Below are 20,603 nucleotides of genomic sequence, written 5' to 3' on the forward strand. Positions count from 1 at the left end.
TGCAAGGACTCCGGGGTTGACTTCTTTGCTCAGCAATACAGCCGTGTCCGTGTTTTCGTTGCACCTCTTCCCCCATGGCATGTCTCGTGTCCCAGCTGCTGTCTCAGTGCTGTCCCACCACGGGGTGTGTTTTGGCATCTCCCAGGACGACAACTGAGGCTCTTCTCTCCTGCCTAATTCGCCGCTGAAAGCATGACCGGTAAAGCGCCTCGCCTGGGTCTCACCCGCAGCACTGCCCTTAACTGTTTGTAAAAAAGAAAAAAAGACAACAACAACAACAAAAAATCAAAGAACCTGTTCTTTTTAATTGTTTCATACAAAGATTTCTCCATTAAACTTGTACATAGCAAAATGATTAATAAATTAGTTTACTATTTCTACTATATCATTGCGACTGGCAACCAATCACTTGGGTCACCGCTTGCAGCGCAGGTCCCTGCCGGCCCCGCTCCCCGGGCGCCTCCTGCCTGGGCGCCTCACAGCTCCAAACATATGGACAGTGTTGCTAAGAATAATATGAGTCGCTGCGAGATCGGCTTAAAAACCACAAGATTTTTTTTGGGGGAAAAAAGCGTTTCTGTGTATTGAAGCTTGAGGGAGAGAGGGGGAATGCCCAAAGCAGCTGAGAGAAATCCGATACGGAGACTGCGGGAGCTGCCAGTCTCAGCTGGTGCTCGGAAACGTGGGTTGGCTCTGGTGGAGGAATCCCATCTCCGTTAAGAAAGACAGAGCAAAACGAAAGTGAAGCAGAGATTGCAGATTGGGTATATTGGTTATATCTCCTCCTGCACTTATTAGAAAGTGCCTCCCACACATTGGGATATTGCAGTATATTGGGATATTCAGGAGGGGAGAGGATTTCTGCCCAGCTCCCATCATGTCTTGCACTGAATCTCCTTTGCGTTGGGAATGATGCATGAATGATGCAAAGCAATAAAACCCTAATGTAGCCGAACGGCAATAATGAGCCTCACTTACAGGTTTCCTGGGGGTTAATGGCCCGTGGCCTTCTCCGAGCAGGGCATTCATTCCCCTGGAAATGCCACGCGCCGGGATCCCTGTTTGTCGTGGCTAACGAAGGCCAAAAGCAGCGCGTGCTGCAGAGCCCTTAGCCGGGGCATCGCTCCAGTGGCCAGGGAAAGGAGAGGTGGCGGGGGGCGAACCTGCGGATTTGGGGAGCCGAGCGGCGTCTCCGCTGAGAGCCACGGTGCTATTTTTAGCATTGCCATAGAAACCATGCTGCTATTTGCCGGCGCTTTGCCTGGGAAAGGACCGAGGACGCCAGAGCCGGAGCCCAGATGTGTCCGGTGAGGAAGGTGCAAGGAGGACCTGGCTCCCACTGCTCTCAGATCAGGTGTTCTCTCTTCTCACGCTCCTCCATCCCAACCTCCCTCCAGCCCTTTTCCCGCTCTCAGCCTCTCCTCCTGCTTTTTTTTTTTTTTTTGCTTTTTCGGATCCTCCTTGACCCCATGTGCAATAAACATTTTACCAGGCTTTTTGCTGGAGCCACGCAGCGGCTTGCAGGAGAGGGCTCTGGGCTGCCGGACCCGTAGCTGGACACCGGCACCGGTTCAGGCCGTTAACCCCCCCCAGCCAAACAGGCAACGGGATAAGGGACAGGGCTCAACCCGAGCTGCTCGGATACAGCAGAGACCGGTTGCAATACGGTCCTTCATCCTTGCACTTCTCCTACCCACAGCAGCCCGGAGCCGGCATTTGCAGTTACCCCTTTGGAAACCTCCTTCTTCTCCCACAGGCCCCCCAGCACGGCCCCATGCCATTCCCTGCAGCTTCCAGCTTAAAAACTGGAGGGAATGTGGATTTTTCTAAGAAGACAACAAAAAAAAAGGAAGGAGCACCGCCATCTGCCGAGCCGAAGCCGGCGCGGAGGCTCCCAGCGCCTGGCCGACACTGCTATCTAGTGGTGCTCGGCACGGTGGTCCGCACCGGAGCGGTGCCGGGGCCGCGGGAATGGCGGGAGCAAGGAGCTCAGTGCCGGGCAGGACGCGAAAGCCAAAGCAGACACAACAAGGGCTCAGGCAACCTTTTCTTTTTTTATTTCTTATAAAATATATTTCATATTGCTGCTGTAAAAATTACATTTCACATTTTTATTTTTTATTTTTTTACAAAAAAAATTTTTTTTTTCTTTACAATAAAAATAATACTTGGAAGACAGCTGAGAAAAAGCTCCAACAAGACAGAAAGTCACTGATACAGCATATTCCCCGCCTCGCCGGCCGGCCCCAAACCTGCCCCCCGCGGCCACAGCTCCGCCGAGGACCAAGTTACACCCGCCACCTACCCAAAGTTTCCCTAATTTGGGGCTCTAAAACGCGGTTTTCCCCTCGGCAGCGGCGGGGCATCACAGTATCCAGGCTGGAGAGGGAGAGCAGCCTCCGATTAGTGCCCAAGAGAGGTTCCTATATACAAACATATACACGCGCCAGGCCACGCTGCCGCCGGATTCGGCAGCCGGGGTTACCCGCCGTCGGGGCCCGAAGAGCTCAGAAAGGTTTTAAAAGACTCACGTGTCAGGAGGAAAAGTCAAACGTTCGGGATCTGGTTGGAAGCAAGTTAAAAAAAGGAAAAAAAAAAAATACCCCCAAGCCATACAAAACACCCTGCACCAGTTTCTCCGTTAAAAAAAAAAACAACCGAACCACCCCAAAAAGCGAGACAGCCACGAGCGTAAGGACGATTTCATCCCGTTAAGTCCGTACCGCAAAAGCCCTCGGGAAAAGCAGCCGTAGGAAATCTCCTGCCCCGTTTGCAAACCCGTTACAAAACGACCCTGATGCAAAATATTCCTGGGCGAGGTAACCCTCGTTCGCTCCTCCGCCTTAAGTGCTATTCGGGGGACGAGGCGCCGTAAGGGGGGGCGCGAGCCCGAGGAGCGGCGCCGGCTTTCCCGCACGCGCCCGGCACGTCCCATCCCGCCTTTTCCCGCAGCCCAGAGCTCCGGCCACGCGCGCGTCTGCAGTCGGCTGCTTATCCCAAAGTCATTTACACTTTCCTTTTTCTCCCCCCTACTCATCATTTAAAAAAAAAATAAAAAATAAAAAAAATCATGTTTAACATAAAGCATAGTTTTTTTTTTTTAAACCCTAATCTTCTGTCAGTGAAAAAAACTGATTTTTGAAAGAGGGACGGGAAGGGCTCGGGGTGCCGGTGCCAGATTGTCCAACGCTACACCCTGGTTTCGGAGGGACAAACCTTCTCGGAGGCTCGCGGGGCCGTCGAACGGCTCCCGTGACTCCGGATGGCTTATTTTAAAGTTTCCTGAGCGCTCGCCCTGGGGAGCTGTGGGGACCGAAGCAAAGAAAAGGGACCCGAAGGGACCCGCGGTAAAGCCGAAGAGACAAATACTGACTCGGCCTCCCCGGGGAGGATCGCAGCCCGCCGGGTCGGAGCCGGCTTTGTCCGACTTTGGGGCAGAAACGGCACGGAAAGGGCAAAGCGAAGCCTCGAGTCCGTCCCGTGTCTCTACGAGTCGGGGGAGCAAAGGCACGAAGCCTGGGGAAAGCACGGATTTGATTTTTTCTTTTTTTTCTTTTTTTCTTTTTTCTTCCATGCCCCGTGCGCGGCTCCAAGCTTCGTTTCGGAAGAGCATTTGGAAACCAAAAATGCAGAAAGGCACCGAGCGGGACTTTCCCGAGTGCCTGAACTCAGGCACCGAATAACATCTGAAAATCCCTGCGGAGCCACCTGCATCTTCTGCATCACTGGGGGGAAAAAAAGGAAAAAAGAGAAAAAGGAAAAAAAGGGAGAAAAGGGAGAAAAGGAAAAAAGGAAAAAAGGAAAAAAGGAAAAAAGGAAAAAAGGAAAAAAGGAAAAAAGGAAAAAAGGAAAAAAGGAAAAAAAGGAAAAAAAGGAAAAAAAAGGAAAAAAAGGAAAAAAAGGAAAAAAAGGAAAAAAAAGGAAAAAAAGGAAAAAAAGGAAAAAAAGGAAAAAAAGGAAAAAAAGGAAAAAAAAGGAAAAAAAGGAAAAAAAGGAAAAAAAGGAAAAAAAGGAAAAAAAGGAAAAAAAGAAATCCGTGCAGCAGGCATCGGACCCGACAGCAAGCCTCGGCAACGCCGCCGTCGGAGCATCCCCGCAGCGGCGAGCAACCCAGCAAAACGAAGGCTGGAGGTCGCAGCCGCAGCCAAGGCCCATGTGCGGGAAATCCTGGTTTTATACCCGTTTCGGAGCAATGCAATCACCGACTAGGACCCGCCGCTCAATTAATGGGAAAAAGCAGCTCGGAATAAGTGAATTCTGCTTTTTCAAGGGCCTGATTTTTAACCCTTTCCTAGCAGGCACAAATCCGCTCCCCGGCGTGCTGCTCCCAGGGGACAAATCCCTCCTTTTTGCTGGATTTCGGGCTGGCTGCCCGGGCTAGGGCAGGGGACACGGGGCTTTTTTTTTTTTTCTCCTGCTTTCCGGAGGCCAATTGTGCATCCACCAGTTTAACACTGAAGAGAAGATCAGGTTCTGAAACAATATACTGTTTATATGTACAAAATTACAAACAACAACAACAAAAAATAGTCGACAAGCACCTGTAATACATATATATATAAACCCGCTTTGCCTGCCCACCCGCCCCCTTTAGCAACAGGGCTCGCGTTGATCCAGGAGGGAAGAAAAAATAATAGCAATACTACTCTCCCAGCCACATGATTCCTTTTTTTTCTTTTTTTTACATGGAAAGTTTAGACTAATCACGTGGTCCGCAACACCACCGAGGCCCCAGCCTGCTGCAGGCACCCGCTCTCGGCGCGGCGGCCGCAGTTTACGGCCTCGAGAAACGCAGCAGAAAATCCAATCGCCGCCTCCGCCGACGTGGGGGGGGGAAAAGGGAGGGGAAACAAACAAAAAAAAAAAAAAATCAAAAAAATAATAATAAAGCAAATGGGACGTTTGCCACCGCGGTCAGAGGCCGACTCGCGGGGCAAACGCTGTGCAACATCTGGGAAGACGGCGCGGAAGCGGGACGCGGGCTGTCGGGGTCCCGACTATCCTCCCGGGCCGCTACGATGACAGAAAGCTAGAAGCACTTTGAATAGTGTAAATATAAATATTAAACAACAAAAAAAAAAAGGGCGGAAAAATGAGGCATCTCTCAAGCCTGCCTTTGCACTTCAGGATTTTCTGGCGCGTCTCCTCCGCGGCATAAGCAGCTTCTTTTAGCAGATGCGCTTATGTCCTGCCGGGCTCCGGAGAGCCTAAAAGCAAATATTTAAGTGTTTTGCTGAATTGGGGCCACACTGCCACGCTTCGGGGAAATCTTCCCCAGTCCTCCCAGGTTACCAGCTGCCTCTGCTGCAGGAATAAATAAGTTTTAAAAAGCTAAATTCGTTCAGCCTAGCTTAAAAAGACGCAGCGAGGACCACGGCGTCGGCTTCCAAGGAGCTAAGCAGACTTAGGAAGCCCAAAACGAGAATATCGGGCTTCGCGTTAAAACCTGTCTATAGCTTTCCCGATGTCAAGGTTTCCTTTCGAGGTTCCCCAAACGCAGGCGGAGATCGCCGACCGGGACGGCCCGGGGTGCAGCAGGCTGGGTCCCTGCCGAGCCGCGCGACGTGCCACCGGCAAGGAGCTTCAGCTCCTGCCGCCGGGATAATTCATGTGCTGCTAGCAACAACCGAACGTTGCTTTTCATTAAAGCTATGATTGTTATCGACACTGTCCCTTAAAGGATACGAGGGATTTGCACTTCCTAGGTAGTCAAGGGCCAGGGAAAGCTGCCTCAGCGTCTTATCCCAGCCGCGACGCGGAAATCCAGGAGATTTTAGCGATGATCTGGGAAGTTCGGGAAGTTCTTTGGTCCCTAGATCACCTCTAAGCTCTCCTGAACGCCAAGGAACCAGCTTCCTTCCCCACATCGCCCCCCACCGTTTCTACCGTAAAAAGGGAGATTTTCTTGGCTTCTGTTTAAAAAAATTTTGGGGAAAAAAGTTAAAAAACAAGAACCAACCCAGCAGATGTACAATATACAGAAGGAGGGATTTACAGGCAGCTCTCGAGGTCTCTTCTGGAGTCGCAGGAGACACCTCCAAGGTCCCTGGCTGCAGTGCCGATGATCCGGGCGCTCCCTCGGCGGAAGGCGCGGGAGCGGCTCCACGTCCGGCGGCCTTTGGGCTCAGTCCAGGAATCGCTGGCAGGCCTTTTTCCACCGGCACGCTGTGCACCACTGGTCCCGGTGCTCGATGCCGTAAACCTTCCGGCACTTTTTGGCTTCACCGCGGACTTTTCTGCAAAGGAAAAGGGAATTTAATTGATCTATACTTAGAGCAGACGTTCAGGCGGTTGCACGTGCAGCATGGGCTGCGACCACGTAACCAAAGTGGAGCGGCGTTTTAGGAAGTCCCGGCCGGGATATAGGAACTAACCCACCTTTTAGCATGCGCAGAAAAAACACAGGAAAACAGAGCAGCTGAGACCCCTTTCCTCTTGCCCTGAAAAAGCCCTGGGCTCCTCGCGGAAACCGCTCAAGAACCAAGACGTTGACCCCAAGATGTTCACCAGATGGGTGAAGGCCACAGAAGGACCTGGAGACCCCGTGGTAACACCAGCGCGTGGGCAAGGAGGGTTTCAAGTGGTTTCGTACCCTGTCCTGGCTTCTGCGTCGGTAAGCTTGGAGACCAGGGAGGCCACCGGGGCCAGCTTGGAGCAGGAGCACAGTCCACACAGGGAAGGAGGGTGGTGTAGGAACAGCGAAACTGGGCCAGCTACCCTTCCTAGCACAGTGTCCCTTGGGGGCCCCCAAACATCCCACAGCACCAGACCATCCCTGGAAACTGCCTGTTTTTATTGCAGGGGAGCTGAGGAGATGCGATTTGCAGAGGTCCCGGGTGACTGGCCCAACTGCAGAGGAGAAGCCTCCTGCTCTGGCAGTGATGGGCTTCACGTTCACTCCTCTCTCAGCCGTCAGCCCCGCTCGCAGCGGGCTGGATGCGCCCTGTGCCCGCCGCTCTCTGGTTATCTCCCACCGAACAGGGCGCGCAGCCTCCTACCTGGTGCCGAGGGACACCCTGGGAGGCGACGCGACAATCAGGTGGGACTTCAACATCGGGGTCGCCGGCTGGGGTTCGCTGAAGCTGAGCGACCGGCTTCGAACCTGCAGGAGAAAAACCCCATCAAACGTCAGGTGGGACCACGTCGCCTCTCTCCTGAGCAGCCCCTGGGCGCTGCAAGGAAGCTGCACGGAGACCTGGACAACGCCAAGGCATAAACCCAGCCTGCTCCTCACGTTTAAGGCAGGCCACGAGTAGAGATGAGGTTCTCTCAAAAGCATCCAGCCCAACCACCCCGCCTCCACCTGCAAACACGGAAAGGATCGCAAGGGAAACCAGACGGGACTCACCGGCGACAAGGACGGGAGCGTCGAGGTGGCAGTCGCCCAGCTGATGCTGGTGAAGATGTGTGGGGACACCGGGATTTGAATCGAGGGCAAGGCCTGCGGGACGAAAGGGGAGACACGGTTCAGCATCAGCCTCGGGAAGGCTGAGCTCGTCATCGCGACGACGAGAGATGGGGCTCGGAGTCCACCGCGCCGCACTAGCCATGCGGTAGCCGTCCTGTCCCCACTGCCGCGCAGCTGAGAGCCCGGCTGCAGGACCAGCAACTGCCTCTTCTAACCGGGGTGGAGCAGAGACCAAGAGGGACCGAGCCGAAAATTCAGCTAGACGCGACCGCAAGGAGGGAGAGATGATGGTGGGAACCCAAACCCTCGTGGCCTCCAGCACCCGCTTGCTCCGACGCAGGGCGCAGCACCCGTGACGGGACGCGGGCTGGCGCCGTAGCTGGGGGTGCAGCAGCTTCTCCATCCACGCAACCACGTTGGGTTGCAAAATTCTCCCCAAATCACAGGGATCGGCCTATTCGCACGGGGGGGGGGGGGGGGAGGTTTGCAGCTATTTAAGCAGGTTGTCGCAAAACGTGCTTTGGGTTGACGCAGTATCCGTTCCCCGGTGTGGGAACAAGGAGCTGACGGATCTACGTGGTCTATCCCGCTCCCATGAGGCTAACCTACGGCTCCCAAAAACTCCTGGCTCTCCAGCAGCCCCAGGACCACACGGGACGTTGGAGAGCCGCGGCAGTGGCCACCACGGCACAAGGACCGCCGCGGCGGGCGAGCCCAGCGCCAAGGCGCTGTGCGCGGCCCATCGCTCCGGGTCTCCAGGTTTTCCGTGCCTCAAAAGCACACGAACTCCTGACTCGGCAGCCCGGGACGTGCCGGGATCCAGCGCGGCCGCATTCCAGCCCCGCGTTATCGGCTGGCGGGAGGGCGTGTTGCATACCGCCGCCGCCGCCACCTTAATTGCAGGGCGGTGGGAGCCGAGGCCGGGTGATGCTTAAATCCGTGACCGAGCCTCTCCCTCGCACCGCGCCGCCACGGAGCGCAAAACTCCTCCTAAGCGGTTTTTTGGGCAGGCGGCAGCGCCGGAGGCTCGGGGAGACGACAGCAGCGGCCAGCTCGGCGGCGCGGGGCGCTCACCTGGTAGGCGTGATCCGCCTGGATGTGCCAGAAGGAGCTGGGGGCCGACTGGCTGAGCGCGCTGCCCGCCGGCGCCGGCTCCCGCGCCGGCACCTCCGCCGGCGGTGCCTCCGGCTTGGCCGGGGCTGGCTGGATGCCGACGGGGGCCGCAGCCGACGTGGGGCTGGCGGCCGACTCGGGAGCGGGCTCTTCTTTCACCTGCACCTCGGTGTAGTAGAAATCCTCCTCCCTCTTCCGCTGGTCCGAGTCCGCGCCGTCCCTGCGGCGGCGGAAAGCGGCGAGTCACGCGGCCGCCAGCGCGGGGGAGACGGTCTCGCCTGCCCCGAGCGAGCGGCCCCCCGAAAACCCCCTTCGCCCTCCCCGGCACCATCCCGGCAAGAGCAGCGGCACGTCCCCCTCCTAAGGAAGGTCGCTGCACCTTCCAGGGCCGAAACGCTGCTGCGTTAAGCGTACGCCGCCGAAAACCTCCCCGCTTCCTAATCTGGTTTATTTAGCACAGCTCAGGAGGGAAAAAAATAAATAAATAAATCAACCCAAGGTTGATCCCCGGGATTCCTAGGCTTCCCCCCCAAAAAGCCCCAGGGGCGACACCTCCGCCTCACCCGAGGTGCTGGGTCTTCACGTGCCGCTTGATGCCGACGATGGAGCGCAGCACCTTGCCGCAGCCGGGCCACAGGCACTTGTACATCACCTTCACCGAGTTCTGCCGGAAAGACGGGGCCGGTGAGCGCGGAGACGGCGCCCGGCCGGCATCGCCCGCGCCCACCCAGAGAGGGAAGCGCTCGCTCTTGCCGGCCCCGTCCTCCTCCATCCCTGCCCGTCCTTCCCTCCGTCGGTACCTTCCTCTTGCGCGGCGCGGGCTCGTCGAGGAGGAAGGGGTCGGAGTCGGTGTCGAAGCCGTCGTCGGCGGGCGGCGAGCCGAGCGCCTCGCTCGAGTGCTTGGGGCTGCCGTCGGCGCGCGGCGGCGTGCAGATGTCGCTGCCGCCGCTCCAGTGCCCGCTCGTGGTGCTGCTCCCGCTGTCCGAGACGTCGCCGCTCTCCTTCCAGGGATCGCAGGCCGCCCGCGAGGCTGCGAGGACGGAGCGGGGAAAAAACAAAACATAACAGAGTGCCGTCGCCCTTCAATCCGGTTTCCGTTTCCCCGGCCGGGTTGGGACTCCCCCCCCCTCCCGCCGCGGCGGGATTGGCACGGGGAAGAGCCGGCCGGAGCCAGCATTTCCCACGGCCGCCGGATGCTATTTTTAACCCTTCCGCCGCATTCGACTCCCGGGGAATGAAACCTCCTCTAAAAATAAGGAACGGGGGAACGCGCCCGGGAACGTGCCGCCGAGCCACGACGCTGCTTCGGGGAGGGGGAAACCGAGGCGGGGAGCGGCGTTCCCTCGAGGCCGCGGGGCTTCTCCCCGAAACGCGAGCCCGGGTGACTCACGGGGAACGGCGCTGTCGCCGGCCGGGGGGCTCTGCACCACGGGGCTGCAGGACAGGCTCGTCAGCACCATGGCGGCCACCATCTCGTCCATCTCCACCGCGGCGTCGGCCTTCCTGCGCCGGGGACGGAGCGGGCAGAGAGACGTGAGAACGGGTAGGAAACGGCACGGAAACTTCCCCCCCCTCCAAAAAAACAACCCCAAGGCGATTGCTGCCCAGCGCCCGTGCCCTCCGGCACCCACCTCCTCGGGACGTCGATGCTGCTGGAAACTGATCTGTGGAGCGGCTCCGTGCCGCTGGCCGGGAGCGGCAAGCACCGGAGCTCAGCCGGCCTCGCGTCCTCGACCCTCCGGGCGCCGCGCGGGCCCCGCTCCGGCAGCAGCACCTTCACCTTGTCGCTCGGCGGGTGGTGCTGCTCCGCGAGGCCGGCGCGCTCCTGCCCCGTATAGGTGACGACAACCTGAGGGGGAAAAAAAAGGAGAAACGGCTTTTTTGGAGCGATTCCTCGGCTGGCTGCGCTCTCCTGCACCCAGGCGTTCCAGGTTCGCTTTTCAAACCGGGAAGGTGACTGATCATCCGAGGAACGGGCTCCCTCTTCCCTGGCTCCCTTCGAAACGCTGTTTCTCCACCAGTGGGAGGATGCTCCAGCCGGTGCGGGCTGGTGCCACGCGAGCCCTTGCAGCGGAGGAACCCTGTGCCGTGTCCTTGCTCCATCCCACGGCAGCAAAGGGACCGAAGGAGGCTTCAGTGCAAAGGCAGAGCCTGTCCCAAAAAGCTCATATTTCGGACTGCCGTCACGACAAACCGGAGCGGCTGCCAGGGCTCGTCCGCACCCGAATCCCGCCACGGGCAGCAGGGTTGTCCTCCCCTGGTACACGCTCCCAGGCGCTGGCAACCTGAAGCTTAAGGACGTCCTGGACCTGATGTGAGCCGCATCTCTGAGCGCAACGACTTTGGACGGACCTTTCTCCAATGAATTTGTCTATTTGTTTTTGGAACCCGACTTTGCTTCATCTTCGTGACATCGTGTGCCAAGGGCTCCCACCACCACCATAGGCTCTGCGGAACAGCACGTAGGCAAAAGGATCGAAGGAAACCCGCAGCGGGACGGGGAACAGAGGTTTCCTGGGCGCAGTGAGCCTAACGTCGCCCCTTGACTTCTCCATCTGCCGCTCTTTCAGAGAGGAGGAGACGTTCAAGCCTCATCTCTTTCATAGAGCGTCTCGATTTCTCTCGATGGACTACTTTCCACCGCTAGCATCCATGAGTCTATTTCTGCCGATGGAAATGTATCCGTGTCGAAATACGCTACATGTGTCTCCAGCTATTTATAGGAACACAAGCATCTCTTTATGGAAATGCTGCGGGCGCTACACGAAGAAGCCAATACGGGATGGACAAAGCGCAAAGGCGCCACGTTCTGGGACCGAGAGAGCACGCGAGACCGTCTCCGGTGGGAGAAACCACAGCGCAGAAGAAGAAATCCCTGGACCAGGGTTAAAAGGATCAGGGCCAGGATCGCAGCCACAGGACGCAGAAGGTCCTGACCCCGGCCTTGGTCCTTTATGATATTCCCAGATAACAAGGAAGGAGGCTTCTCCATGAACCCCACCAGCTGTCCCCCTAAACTAAGGGGAGCAACGTGCAGCACGGCAAGAACATCTAACGCCCCCTTAGGCTCTACAAAGCGACCGACACTGAAATCACTGGTAGGCAAAAACACCACCCGTGACTTATTTTTATGCTGTTTCCAGCAGCAAAGCAAGCAAGAGAAGTCCTCAACACTGGAGCACGTAGGAGAAAACAGCTCTCACTGTCCTCTGTTTCATAAACGCGGGGCAGAAGGAATCTGCCCTCCCCACAGGACAGCACTGGGCACAGGAGCCAGAAAAAACTGAACAGGGGCCTTATTTACACTTCATTTTACAAGCTCTGCCCAGAAAGGGTTTTACAGTCCTGCAGGTAGAAGCCAAGACCCTGGCTCTTACGTCAGCGGCCCGCTGCTCCCTTCCGACAACGCTGCTCGGCCAGACGTTAATGGGAACCATTCCTGTGGATCAAGAAGCGAGGCTGAACCCTGTCCCAGAGAGCATCCAGTCCAAGGTACGGCCCTCCTAAGCACGCCAGCAGGACCAGAGGCCCTTTCTGGACTAGCCATCGCCCCTCGCTCTTCTCCAAGAGCTGCTCTACCAGGTAGGTCAACACCATCAACGAAGCGTCGTCCAAGCATGGTCTCCAAAGCATCTACCACTTACCGTCGTACCCTCAAGCCCGTACTAAAAAGCTGCTTCAGACTGAGCTCTGGAGCTCCCACTAGCAGATGGGCCCAAGATGGACCTCCGTAGCTAAGCCATGGGGCTCCTTGCCACTGGATGGGGAGCGTTCAGAAGTCAACGTGGGTTAAAGGGGAGGTTGGACAAGCTCAAAGAGAAGTCCACTGGGAGTTATTAAGTGTATGGAAGTCACCTCCCTTAGCCACAAGCGGTTGGAGGCTGGGAGAACACTGGAGGGAAGTATCATGTCTTCTTCTTCTCCGCTCTAGACATCCACTTCTGGTTGCGATTGGAAACAGGATACTGGAGGAGATGGATCTCTGCTGGAGCCAGCGCAGCCACTCTTACACTCTCACACGGTCCAGACGCACCAGGCCAAAGCCAGCGCGCTGGAGCCAACGCCTATCAACGGCTTTCAGTAATTACAGACCCACACTGGAACTTGAACCACCAAGGGGCTCGGGAGTTTCCCGCGCCCGCGCCAAGCAGCCCCGCCGGAGCACACGGAACGAGGACACGGACGGCTTCCTTACGTACTTGCTGTCCGGCGTGGAGCTGCGGCCGGTTGGGGCTCGGGAAGCGTGGCGCCCGGCTGCTCTCCTCCGCCCGCTCCTTGCCCGGTCCGTCCTCCCACGGAGCGGCGTGGGAAGGCACTCGGCTGAGATCGGCCGGCAAGCCGGGGAGCTGGGTGCTCACGAGCACGCCGTCGGCCAGGGAGCCGGGAGCGGAGACGCGGGTGCCGAGCAGGGAGCGCTTCCCCAGGCGCCTGGACAGCACGCTTGCCATCTCGGACACGCTGCGAACGACAAAGACACGGGGCCGTTACCTCCGGCGCGGGATCGCTCCTGCTCCTTCTCTACGCAGTCGTTCCTAAACCCCTCTGGAAGAAGCCACCAACCTGATCCCTTTACCGGACTTGGGCTTCTCCCCCTTCCCCACCGCCTGTTTCGTAGCCCCCGGTGAGATGCCCCACTAGGAGAGGGGACCCCCCCAGCTCGTACGTTATTAGAAGGTCGCTCGGAAGAAGCGAGCACCGGTTTTGCCTATCCCGAACAACAGGCTCCTCTTTGCGGTCACGTCTCCCGCGCTGCCGGCTCAGAGGACGCCCCTGCGGACGCGACCAGGAGATATCCCTTCGCAGATGTTCTCCGCTCACGCCACCAGCGCTGTGGGCGGCCTCCAAGATCTGGAGGCCACCTGCGGCAGTTCCCACCACCTCACTTGGCCAGGTGTCGCCCGTAACGGATGGGACCCGCTCCAGCCCTCCAGCTTTGGGTCACTTCCCAAGCCGAGTGCAGCCCACCAGCACCGAGAAGAAGGGAAGCCAACGGAGGCGCACCACCACCTTGCCGTTCCTGCAAACCAGGACATCGCTCGGATCCCCTTGGCCTGAACACTGCCGGGTGCCTCCCTCCCATGCGGCAACGAATTCCCAGCAGGACTTCCCGGCGGAGCAGGGCCTCGGCCATTGGAAGGTTTCCAACGCGCAACCGCCCTCCGGCTGCTCCCGGCCCGGAGCTCCGAAAGCCTCCACGAGCACTCTCCAAGCCCGACCTCCGCGCTTGGCTCCCGCCCAGCCGACTCCTGCAATCCGCCTGCCGGGGAGAGGGACGCGGCGCTCGGGATTTCACAACGGGAGGAAAGTTCTCCGGCGGGGAAACCACGGCCCCTTTCATCATGGCCCAAGCGCCGGCCCCGGTCTTTAGTCTTATTTTCCCCCCGGAATAACTCTCCCTTCCTCTGACACGCGATGGAGGTGGTTTTCCCCGCGGCTCTTCCAGCAAGCCCGTAAAGAGAGCCGCCACATCCGGCTTTCCTCGTTTCTTTGCGTTTACGGATTTTACTGGGCTTTCCTCCTTTCTTTGCATTTATAGGTTTTACTGCTGTTTCGAAAGAAAACCGAGCGCGCCGGACGCGCGGGTGTGACCCGGCCAGGCCTCGGGGGGTTTGCCAGGCGCCTGGGGCAGCGTGCGACCCGCGCCAGCAAAAGTCCAAATCCCGGCTCGGGCAAGAGGAGGCGTCGACCCGCCGCTGCCCCCCCCCCGCCAGGGAGGCTGGGAACGCCGCGGTGGGAAACGTAAAAGCGCGGGAAACCCCCCCTCCCCAGGCCAGGCTCGCTCCCGGCGCGCTGCCCGCCTTCGCCCCCCCCCGTGCCGCGATCCTCCCCGCTGCCGGCCGGCCAGAGCTTCCCGGCGGGATGCGACCCCCGAATCCCAAAGGCCGCCGGGCTTTCGGCGCCGCCCACGCTCTCCCGAAGAGGCCGCGGATTAAACCGCCGAATATCCCGGCTAAAAATACTCTTTGCAAACGGCAACTTTTTTTTTTTCCCCTTTTTTTTTTTGCTGTCAGCAGCGTTTTCCGAGCGGTTTCGGTTTGTCATCGCGTCGCCGGCCCTCGCGGGGCCGCCGAAGCCGAGGCGTCCCCCCGCCGCGCTCGGCTTCAAAGGGCGCCCGAGCTTTACGAGCCGGTTTTATGGATAACTGCCCCCGTTGGGCTCGCTTTGTCCCGGGCCGCCACGAGTAGAAAATTAACAGCTATTTAAGGAGCCATAAAACGCCACGGAAGCGCCCACGGCGGGAGCGGGACGGGGTGCGGGATGAATTCCCACGCTGGCGATGCCGCTCCACTGGCGTCAGCCCAGCTCCCCGGATATTTCTCCCTTCGATCCCAGCCAGTTTGCATTTCTTTTTCCAAAACTCAAGCTGGCAGGTTCCCCCCCCCCCAGCCCAGCTCCCACAGAGGAGCATCACGGCGCGGCTCAGAGCACGAAGTTCATCGGTGCTCAGCACGCACGAAGAGAACGGGGACGGTGCAGTAACCGAGCGTAAAACGGGGTTTTCCCCTCTCGCCCCGCGGGGTCGCAAAGCTCTTTACCGGCCGCCATCCAGCCCTGCCTGCACACGCGATACGGGAAATATCCGTGTGCCCGGAGCACGCTGCAAATTTGGGCCTCTATTACAAAAAAAAATAATAATAAAAAAAAAAAGGTTTTGATTGCCCCTGGGAAACAGCAAGCAGCTCCGAGCTGGGACGTGACAGCTGTTCAGCAGCGCCCAGAAAGCCGGACTTGCTAATTTGGGCCAGAAAGCGAAAATTTGTATTGCACCAGTCAAACCGCCAGGAAAATAAAGCTAACGCGCAAGCGGCAAATGGGAATGTAGCCCACGCTCCTGCTCATGCGAAAAATGCCCATAAAGCGGCTAATTCCCGCAAACGGGCAGGCCGGTTTGGCACCACAGACCTGGCCCCTGTTTATCCCAGCCGCACTGCCCCGAATCCCGGGCTCCAGCAGCTCCATCCCGCCTCCCGGGGAAGAGAAAAAAGCTTTTTTGGGAACAGCTGCTAGCACCAAAACGCTGTTTTAGCTGCATTTTGGGACAAACGCGCGCCGAGCGGCTTCCCCGGGAAAGGAGCCAGCTGCGCGCCGGCAGCGAGCGCCCTCCGGAGCCGGCGCCAGCGGGAAAGGCCGGCGCTAAGGGGTTAAGGACGCGGAGGCCAGGAAGGAAAAGGCGGCAGCTCTGGGCTTGCAGCCTGCAGCCCTGGATTCGATGCCCTCAGCACATTTCTGCACGGAGGCAGCGGAGCGCCTGGAAGGAGGGCTGCAGGAGCGAGCCACCGCGGGAATAAAGAGCGTTTTCGGGAGCGCCGGCCGGCGAGGAGGGAAGGGGAGAAGGGGGCGTGCGGGCAGAGAGGCCCCATGCCTGCAAAAAGGCAGGGCCTGGGTGCAGCAGGAGGCAGCCGGGGCGCACAGGCACCCGTGCAACAGGAGGAGACACGGCGTGCATGCAAGCGTGCATGTGTGTGTGCACATGGGTGCAGTGTGCACGCATGCTACACATGCGCAAGCATGCAGTGTGCATTGCACACGTGTGTGCATGCATGTGTTGTGTGCGTGCATGCACACTTGCAGTTGAATGTTTTGCGTGCATGCAGCATGCATTGCACATGTGTGTGCATGCATGTTTTGCACGCGTGCACGCAGTGTGGCAAGTGCGTTGTGCACACATGCAGCTCGCGTGTGTGCACGCGTGCAGCGCGCATACGTTGCGCACACGTGCATGCGGCGCGCACGTGTGTTGTGCATGTGCGCCTTGTGCACGCGTGCAGCTCGCGTGTGCGCTGTGCAGCGCGCGTGGGGGGCGGGCACGCGGGGGTCTCGCACCGCGCGGAGGGGGGGGGGGTCACTCCGCCTCCCTCCCCCCCCCCAAAAAAACGGAGCCGCTCCCACTGCGCACGCGCGCGAGGGGCGGGCGGGGAGACACCGGGCGGGGCGCGGAGGCCGCCAACACCCCGCGGCCGCGGGGGCCCCCCGGGAGCGGCGGAGAGGCGCGGGGGGGGGGGGGCGGCCGGGACCCCCCCCGCCCGGCCCGGCCCGGCCCTTACCTCCGGCGGCGGCCGCGCTCCCGTCCGCCCCCTCCCGCGCTCCGCGCCTTGTTTTGAAATCCCCCTTCGCCCCCCCCCGGCGCGGCGCGGCGCGCTCCGGCCCGGCCCCGCGCGCACGTACGCGGCTGCCGGCAACTCCCGGCCTGGATCCCGCCCGGGAACGGACGGAGCGAGGGAGGCGCCCGCAGCGCGGCCCGCAGACATGTACACGCACCGTTTATATATATATATATATATATATGTTTTCTCCTTTTTTTTCTTTTTTTTTTCCTCCTTCCACAGTCCGGTTTTCCTCCCGGCTGTGCCGCGGGCTCTGCCCGAGTCCCCCGGGGGAGGGGGGGGGGGCGGGTGCCTGCAGGCGTGCCCGCCGCGCTGGTCCCGCGTGGCCGCGCACACGCGCGGCTCCCGACACGCGCGCGAGCGGCGCCCACGGGAACGCGCGCGCAACCCCCCCTCCCCTCCCCACCCCACGCGTGACACACGAGTTTCCCCCCCAAACCCCCCCGCAACGTGCGCGCCCGTGGCAGCCCACCCCGGCAAGCCGCGCACCTGCGCGAGGCGGGCAGCGGCCCCTGCACGTGGCGGTGCCAAAACCGCGGAGTTTGCACACAAAAAAAAAAAAAAAAGAGAAAAAAAGAAAAAAAGAGGGAAGAAAAGGCGGTAAAGCGAAGCGCGGCGCCGCGCTCGCTTTTTTGCAAACCCCCGCACCGCGGCTGAACCGGCTCCTCCAACCCCCCGTCCGTCGGTCCGTCCCCCCCCCCGCGGCGCCGCTGCGCGCACTCACCGCGCCCGGGAGCCGCGGCGCCGCCGCCCGCCTCGCCCGCCGCCGGCCGGGTTAAAGCTCCCGGGGCAGCGCTGGTGTAAACAAGCTCCGCACATGCTCGGCCCCTTCCTGCGCATTGGCTCCGCCGCCGCCGCCGCCGCCCCCCGGCTCCGCGCCTCCGCGCCGCCGCCCCGCCGCTATTGGCTCCTTATCCCCCCCCTCCCTGGTTTTTTTTATTAATTTTTTTCAATTTTTCTTTTTTTTTTTTTTTAAGGGGGAGCGTCTCGCATTTTGTCGCCGGTTAAAACTCCGCACCCGGCTCCAAAGCTTTTAGCGCTTTTTTTTTTTTTTTTCCAAGCTCTCCCGGTCACTTGGGATGAGCTCCCGCAGGCCTCGGAGCTTGGGCCGCCGCCGGCAAAGCTTCACCCTTTCCACCGGACCGACTTCGCCAGAAACCAAACCGGCATCGGCGATTCTCCGCGAGGGGCTTATTTCTGCGGCTAACGCAGCTCCGCCGCCGCAGGCTTTCTCGCTTCCTGCCCCGAAACCTCGGCCTCGCGCTCACCCGTGCCCAAAACCCCGGGTTTGCCACTTGTCTCTGCAGCGTAAGCGCTTTAGGGCACGGATTATTATATACATATACAGCGGCAACACCACGCTTCCCGATTTAACTTGGGACGCCCTGCTAATGCCACACAGCAAATTTGTGTCCCCCCCCTCCCCAAGGCTAATTTGGCATCGCGTCGGCACCCGAGGATTACTCACTATCAAAGATAAAACGGAACGAAACCGATCTCCCCAGATTTCAGTGAGGGAGGGGGAAAAAAAGGCATCTCTGGGAATAAGCCAAGCCCGGCTCTTCTTTTAACGCTAAAAATAAATAATAAATCACACGCGTGCTTTCGCTGTTCGAACAGGAGTCGGTCGTGAACGCAGCAACGCTCGACCCAATGTATTTTTCATTACTGGGATATTTCACGTCGCCCTAGCGCCAGACTGCCAAGGATCAGGCATTTGAAGGGAAACACTCTCCGGAGAAGCACATTGCACGGGGGGGTTTTATTACATTTCTAGTCACAGGGTGAGCAACAGGCCAGGAAAGGAAGATCCCTGCTCCAAAGGACAGGCTAAGGGCTAAAATGACGTTTTCCCTACGGCAAGGAAGGAGCCCACCCTATTTAAGACTTAAAAATCACCCGTGGTCTGAGCCAACCCGCCCTTATGCTTTTACATTAAAGATCAGCACAGCGGGTGCTCAAGGCGGTAAATACCCACGAGCACAGAGCAGCACTCGGGGCCCATCAATATAGTTAACTTTTAATTTCAGGGAGGAAAAAAAAAGTTAGAAAAGCACAATATCCTTTCCCTCTGCTGGAAGAGATACTCACTACAGGCCCGTTTTGGCTACCACCTTGAAAACCTCAGCATAGGCAAGTCAATTTGTTTTAACATGTGTTAACTGGTAGAGATAAACTCTGGGCCCATTTCCATCTTAGAGGGGGGAAAAAGCATATTTTATTTGTTTTATTTCTTTAAGCATATGTACCACCTATTAAAGCACTAATGTAGACAAGCTAGGTGGGATCTTCGTATGGCTGTCCAAGATAAATTCTTGAGAAAGGAATGGGTTATCGTTCACTAGTTATATGAAAAATTTCAACCCGTGTTGTCTGTATCAGGACTCTGGTATTTACTAACAACATACCTATCTTTTTTCCTCCTGTAAAGATAAAAATCCGGATACAAAGGCAGAGCGATTAAGGCATCTCCTTCAATGCATCCGAAGAGATCAGGAGCCAAAATTTTAGCCCACTTCCAGTGACAGGCAGGCTCCGAAGCTCAGTCGTAAGTCGCCTTAATAAAGTGAAAAGCAGGTTATTAGACACGCAGACCAAGGCAGGTGCCTGGCCAGCTCGCGGGCGCTGCAGGCAGCCCAACGCGTGGGGCTCGGACACCCCAGCGCGCGTCACGCAGCCCCGGGGGGGACGGACAGAGCCGCCAGGGGGGCGTGGGGGGGTTTCACCGGGGCTCCTCGGAGGGAGGGAGGCGGCGGCGGAGGCCTCAGCCGGCCTCATCAGTGGCCGTGGGTGGCACCTGGCCCGCCCCACGGCTGCCCCTCGCCCCCAACCCACACACCCCCCACACCTCACGGCTGCCCCCCCCACACGCACACACCCCTCACGCCCCATGGCTGCCTCTCACCCCAAGCACCCCATAGCTGCCTACACGCCCCCCTCACACCTCACGGCTGCGCCTCACTCCCACCCCTCATGCCCCACGGCTGCCCCCCCCACCCCCCTCATGCCCCATAGCTGACCCCCCCACACACATCCCCCTCACACCCCATAGCTGCCCCCACACACACCCCTCACGCCCCACGGCTGCCCCCCCCCACCCCTCACACCCCATGGCTGCGCCTCACTCCCACCCCTCACGCCCCACAGCTGCCCCCCCACACCCCCCTCATGCCCCATGGCTGCCCCCCCCACACACCCCCCTCATGCCCCATGGCTGCCCCTCACCCCTCACACATACCCCCCACAGCTGCCCCCCTCCACACCCCATGGCTGCCCCCCCAACCCCCCTCACGCCCCATGGTTGCCCCTCACCCCCCCACACCATAGCTGCCCCCCCTCCACATCCCATGGCTGTGCTTCACACACACACACCCCACACCCCATGGCTGCCCCCCTCCACACCCCTCACGCCCCATGGCTGCGCCTCAAACACCCCCTCACGCCCCAGGGCTGCCCCCCCCACCAGGGCTGCCCCTCCCCCCCGGGCTGCCCCACCCCCCCCCGGGTCCCACCGGCCTCGGGGAGCCCCCGCGCCCCCTCGGGCGCGCCCCGGGTGCCGGTGCCGGCTGGCAGCGGCGCCTCCCGCCGCCCGGCCCGGCCCCCTCCCTTCCCCTCCCCCCCCGCGCGCGGGCTACGTGCAGTTCCCCACGTGGCGGCCGCGCGCGCCCCCCGGCCAGGGAACAGCCCGCGCCGCACGTTCGCGCCCCGGCGAGCGAGGCAGCGGCGGGGGCGAGGGGCCCGGCGGGGGGGAGCGACGCGGCAGGGAGGGGGGCCCCGCGGGCCGCAGCCAATCGGCAGGCGGCGGGAGGGGGGGGGGCCGCGGCTGGCCGGCAGGCACCAATCCAGGGGCGCGGCGCCGCGCGGCGCCCAATGGCGGCCGGCGAGCGCGGAGGCCCCGCCCCCTCCCCCGGCGCCCGTAGCGGAGCTGCGGCCGGGCGAAGGCGCCAGCTCGGAGCGGCTGTGGCAGCGCGCGGGCG

General features: G+C 59.8%; 1 protein-coding gene across 3 annotated transcripts; it reads right to left on the bottom strand.

Moving 5' to 3' along the window:
- Nucleotides 1-27: 27 nt before the first annotated feature.
- Nucleotides 28-17,466, bottom strand: ZNF395 (zinc finger protein 395). Of its 3 annotated transcripts, XR_010883850.1 has the most exons (11): nucleotides 17,351-17,466; nucleotides 12,721-12,979; nucleotides 10,153-10,370; nucleotides 9,912-10,024; nucleotides 9,322-9,551; nucleotides 9,085-9,185; nucleotides 8,483-8,741; nucleotides 7,349-7,441; nucleotides 6,999-7,102; nucleotides 5,996-6,236; nucleotides 28-242 (listed from the first exon to the last, which is right to left on the bottom strand). XR_010883850.1 is itself a non-coding variant. In XM_067294455.1 (10 exons), the coding sequence occupies exons 1-10, from the start codon at nucleotides 17,464-17,466 to the stop codon at nucleotides 6,125-6,127; spliced, it is 1,605 nt and encodes a 534-aa protein (XP_067150556.1). In that variant the 3' UTR covers nucleotides 4,472-6,124. The 3 variants fall into 3 exon arrangements, 2 of the variants coding, with proteins under 2 accessions (XP_067150556.1, XP_067150557.1); XM_067294455.1 differs by lacking the exon at nucleotides 28-242 and having other exon boundaries at nucleotides 4,472-6,236; XM_067294456.1 differs by lacking the exons at nucleotides 28-242; nucleotides 17,351-17,466 and adding an exon at nucleotides 16,567-16,582 and having other exon boundaries at nucleotides 4,472-6,236.
- Nucleotides 17,467-20,603: the final 3,137 nt, after the last annotated feature.

This window comes from Apteryx mantelli, chromosome 3, assembly GCF_036417845.1.
Source record: "Apteryx mantelli isolate bAptMan1 chromosome 3, bAptMan1.hap1, whole genome shotgun sequence".
Classification (NCBI taxonomy): domain Eukaryota; kingdom Metazoa; phylum Chordata; class Aves; order Apterygiformes; family Apterygidae; genus Apteryx; species Apteryx mantelli.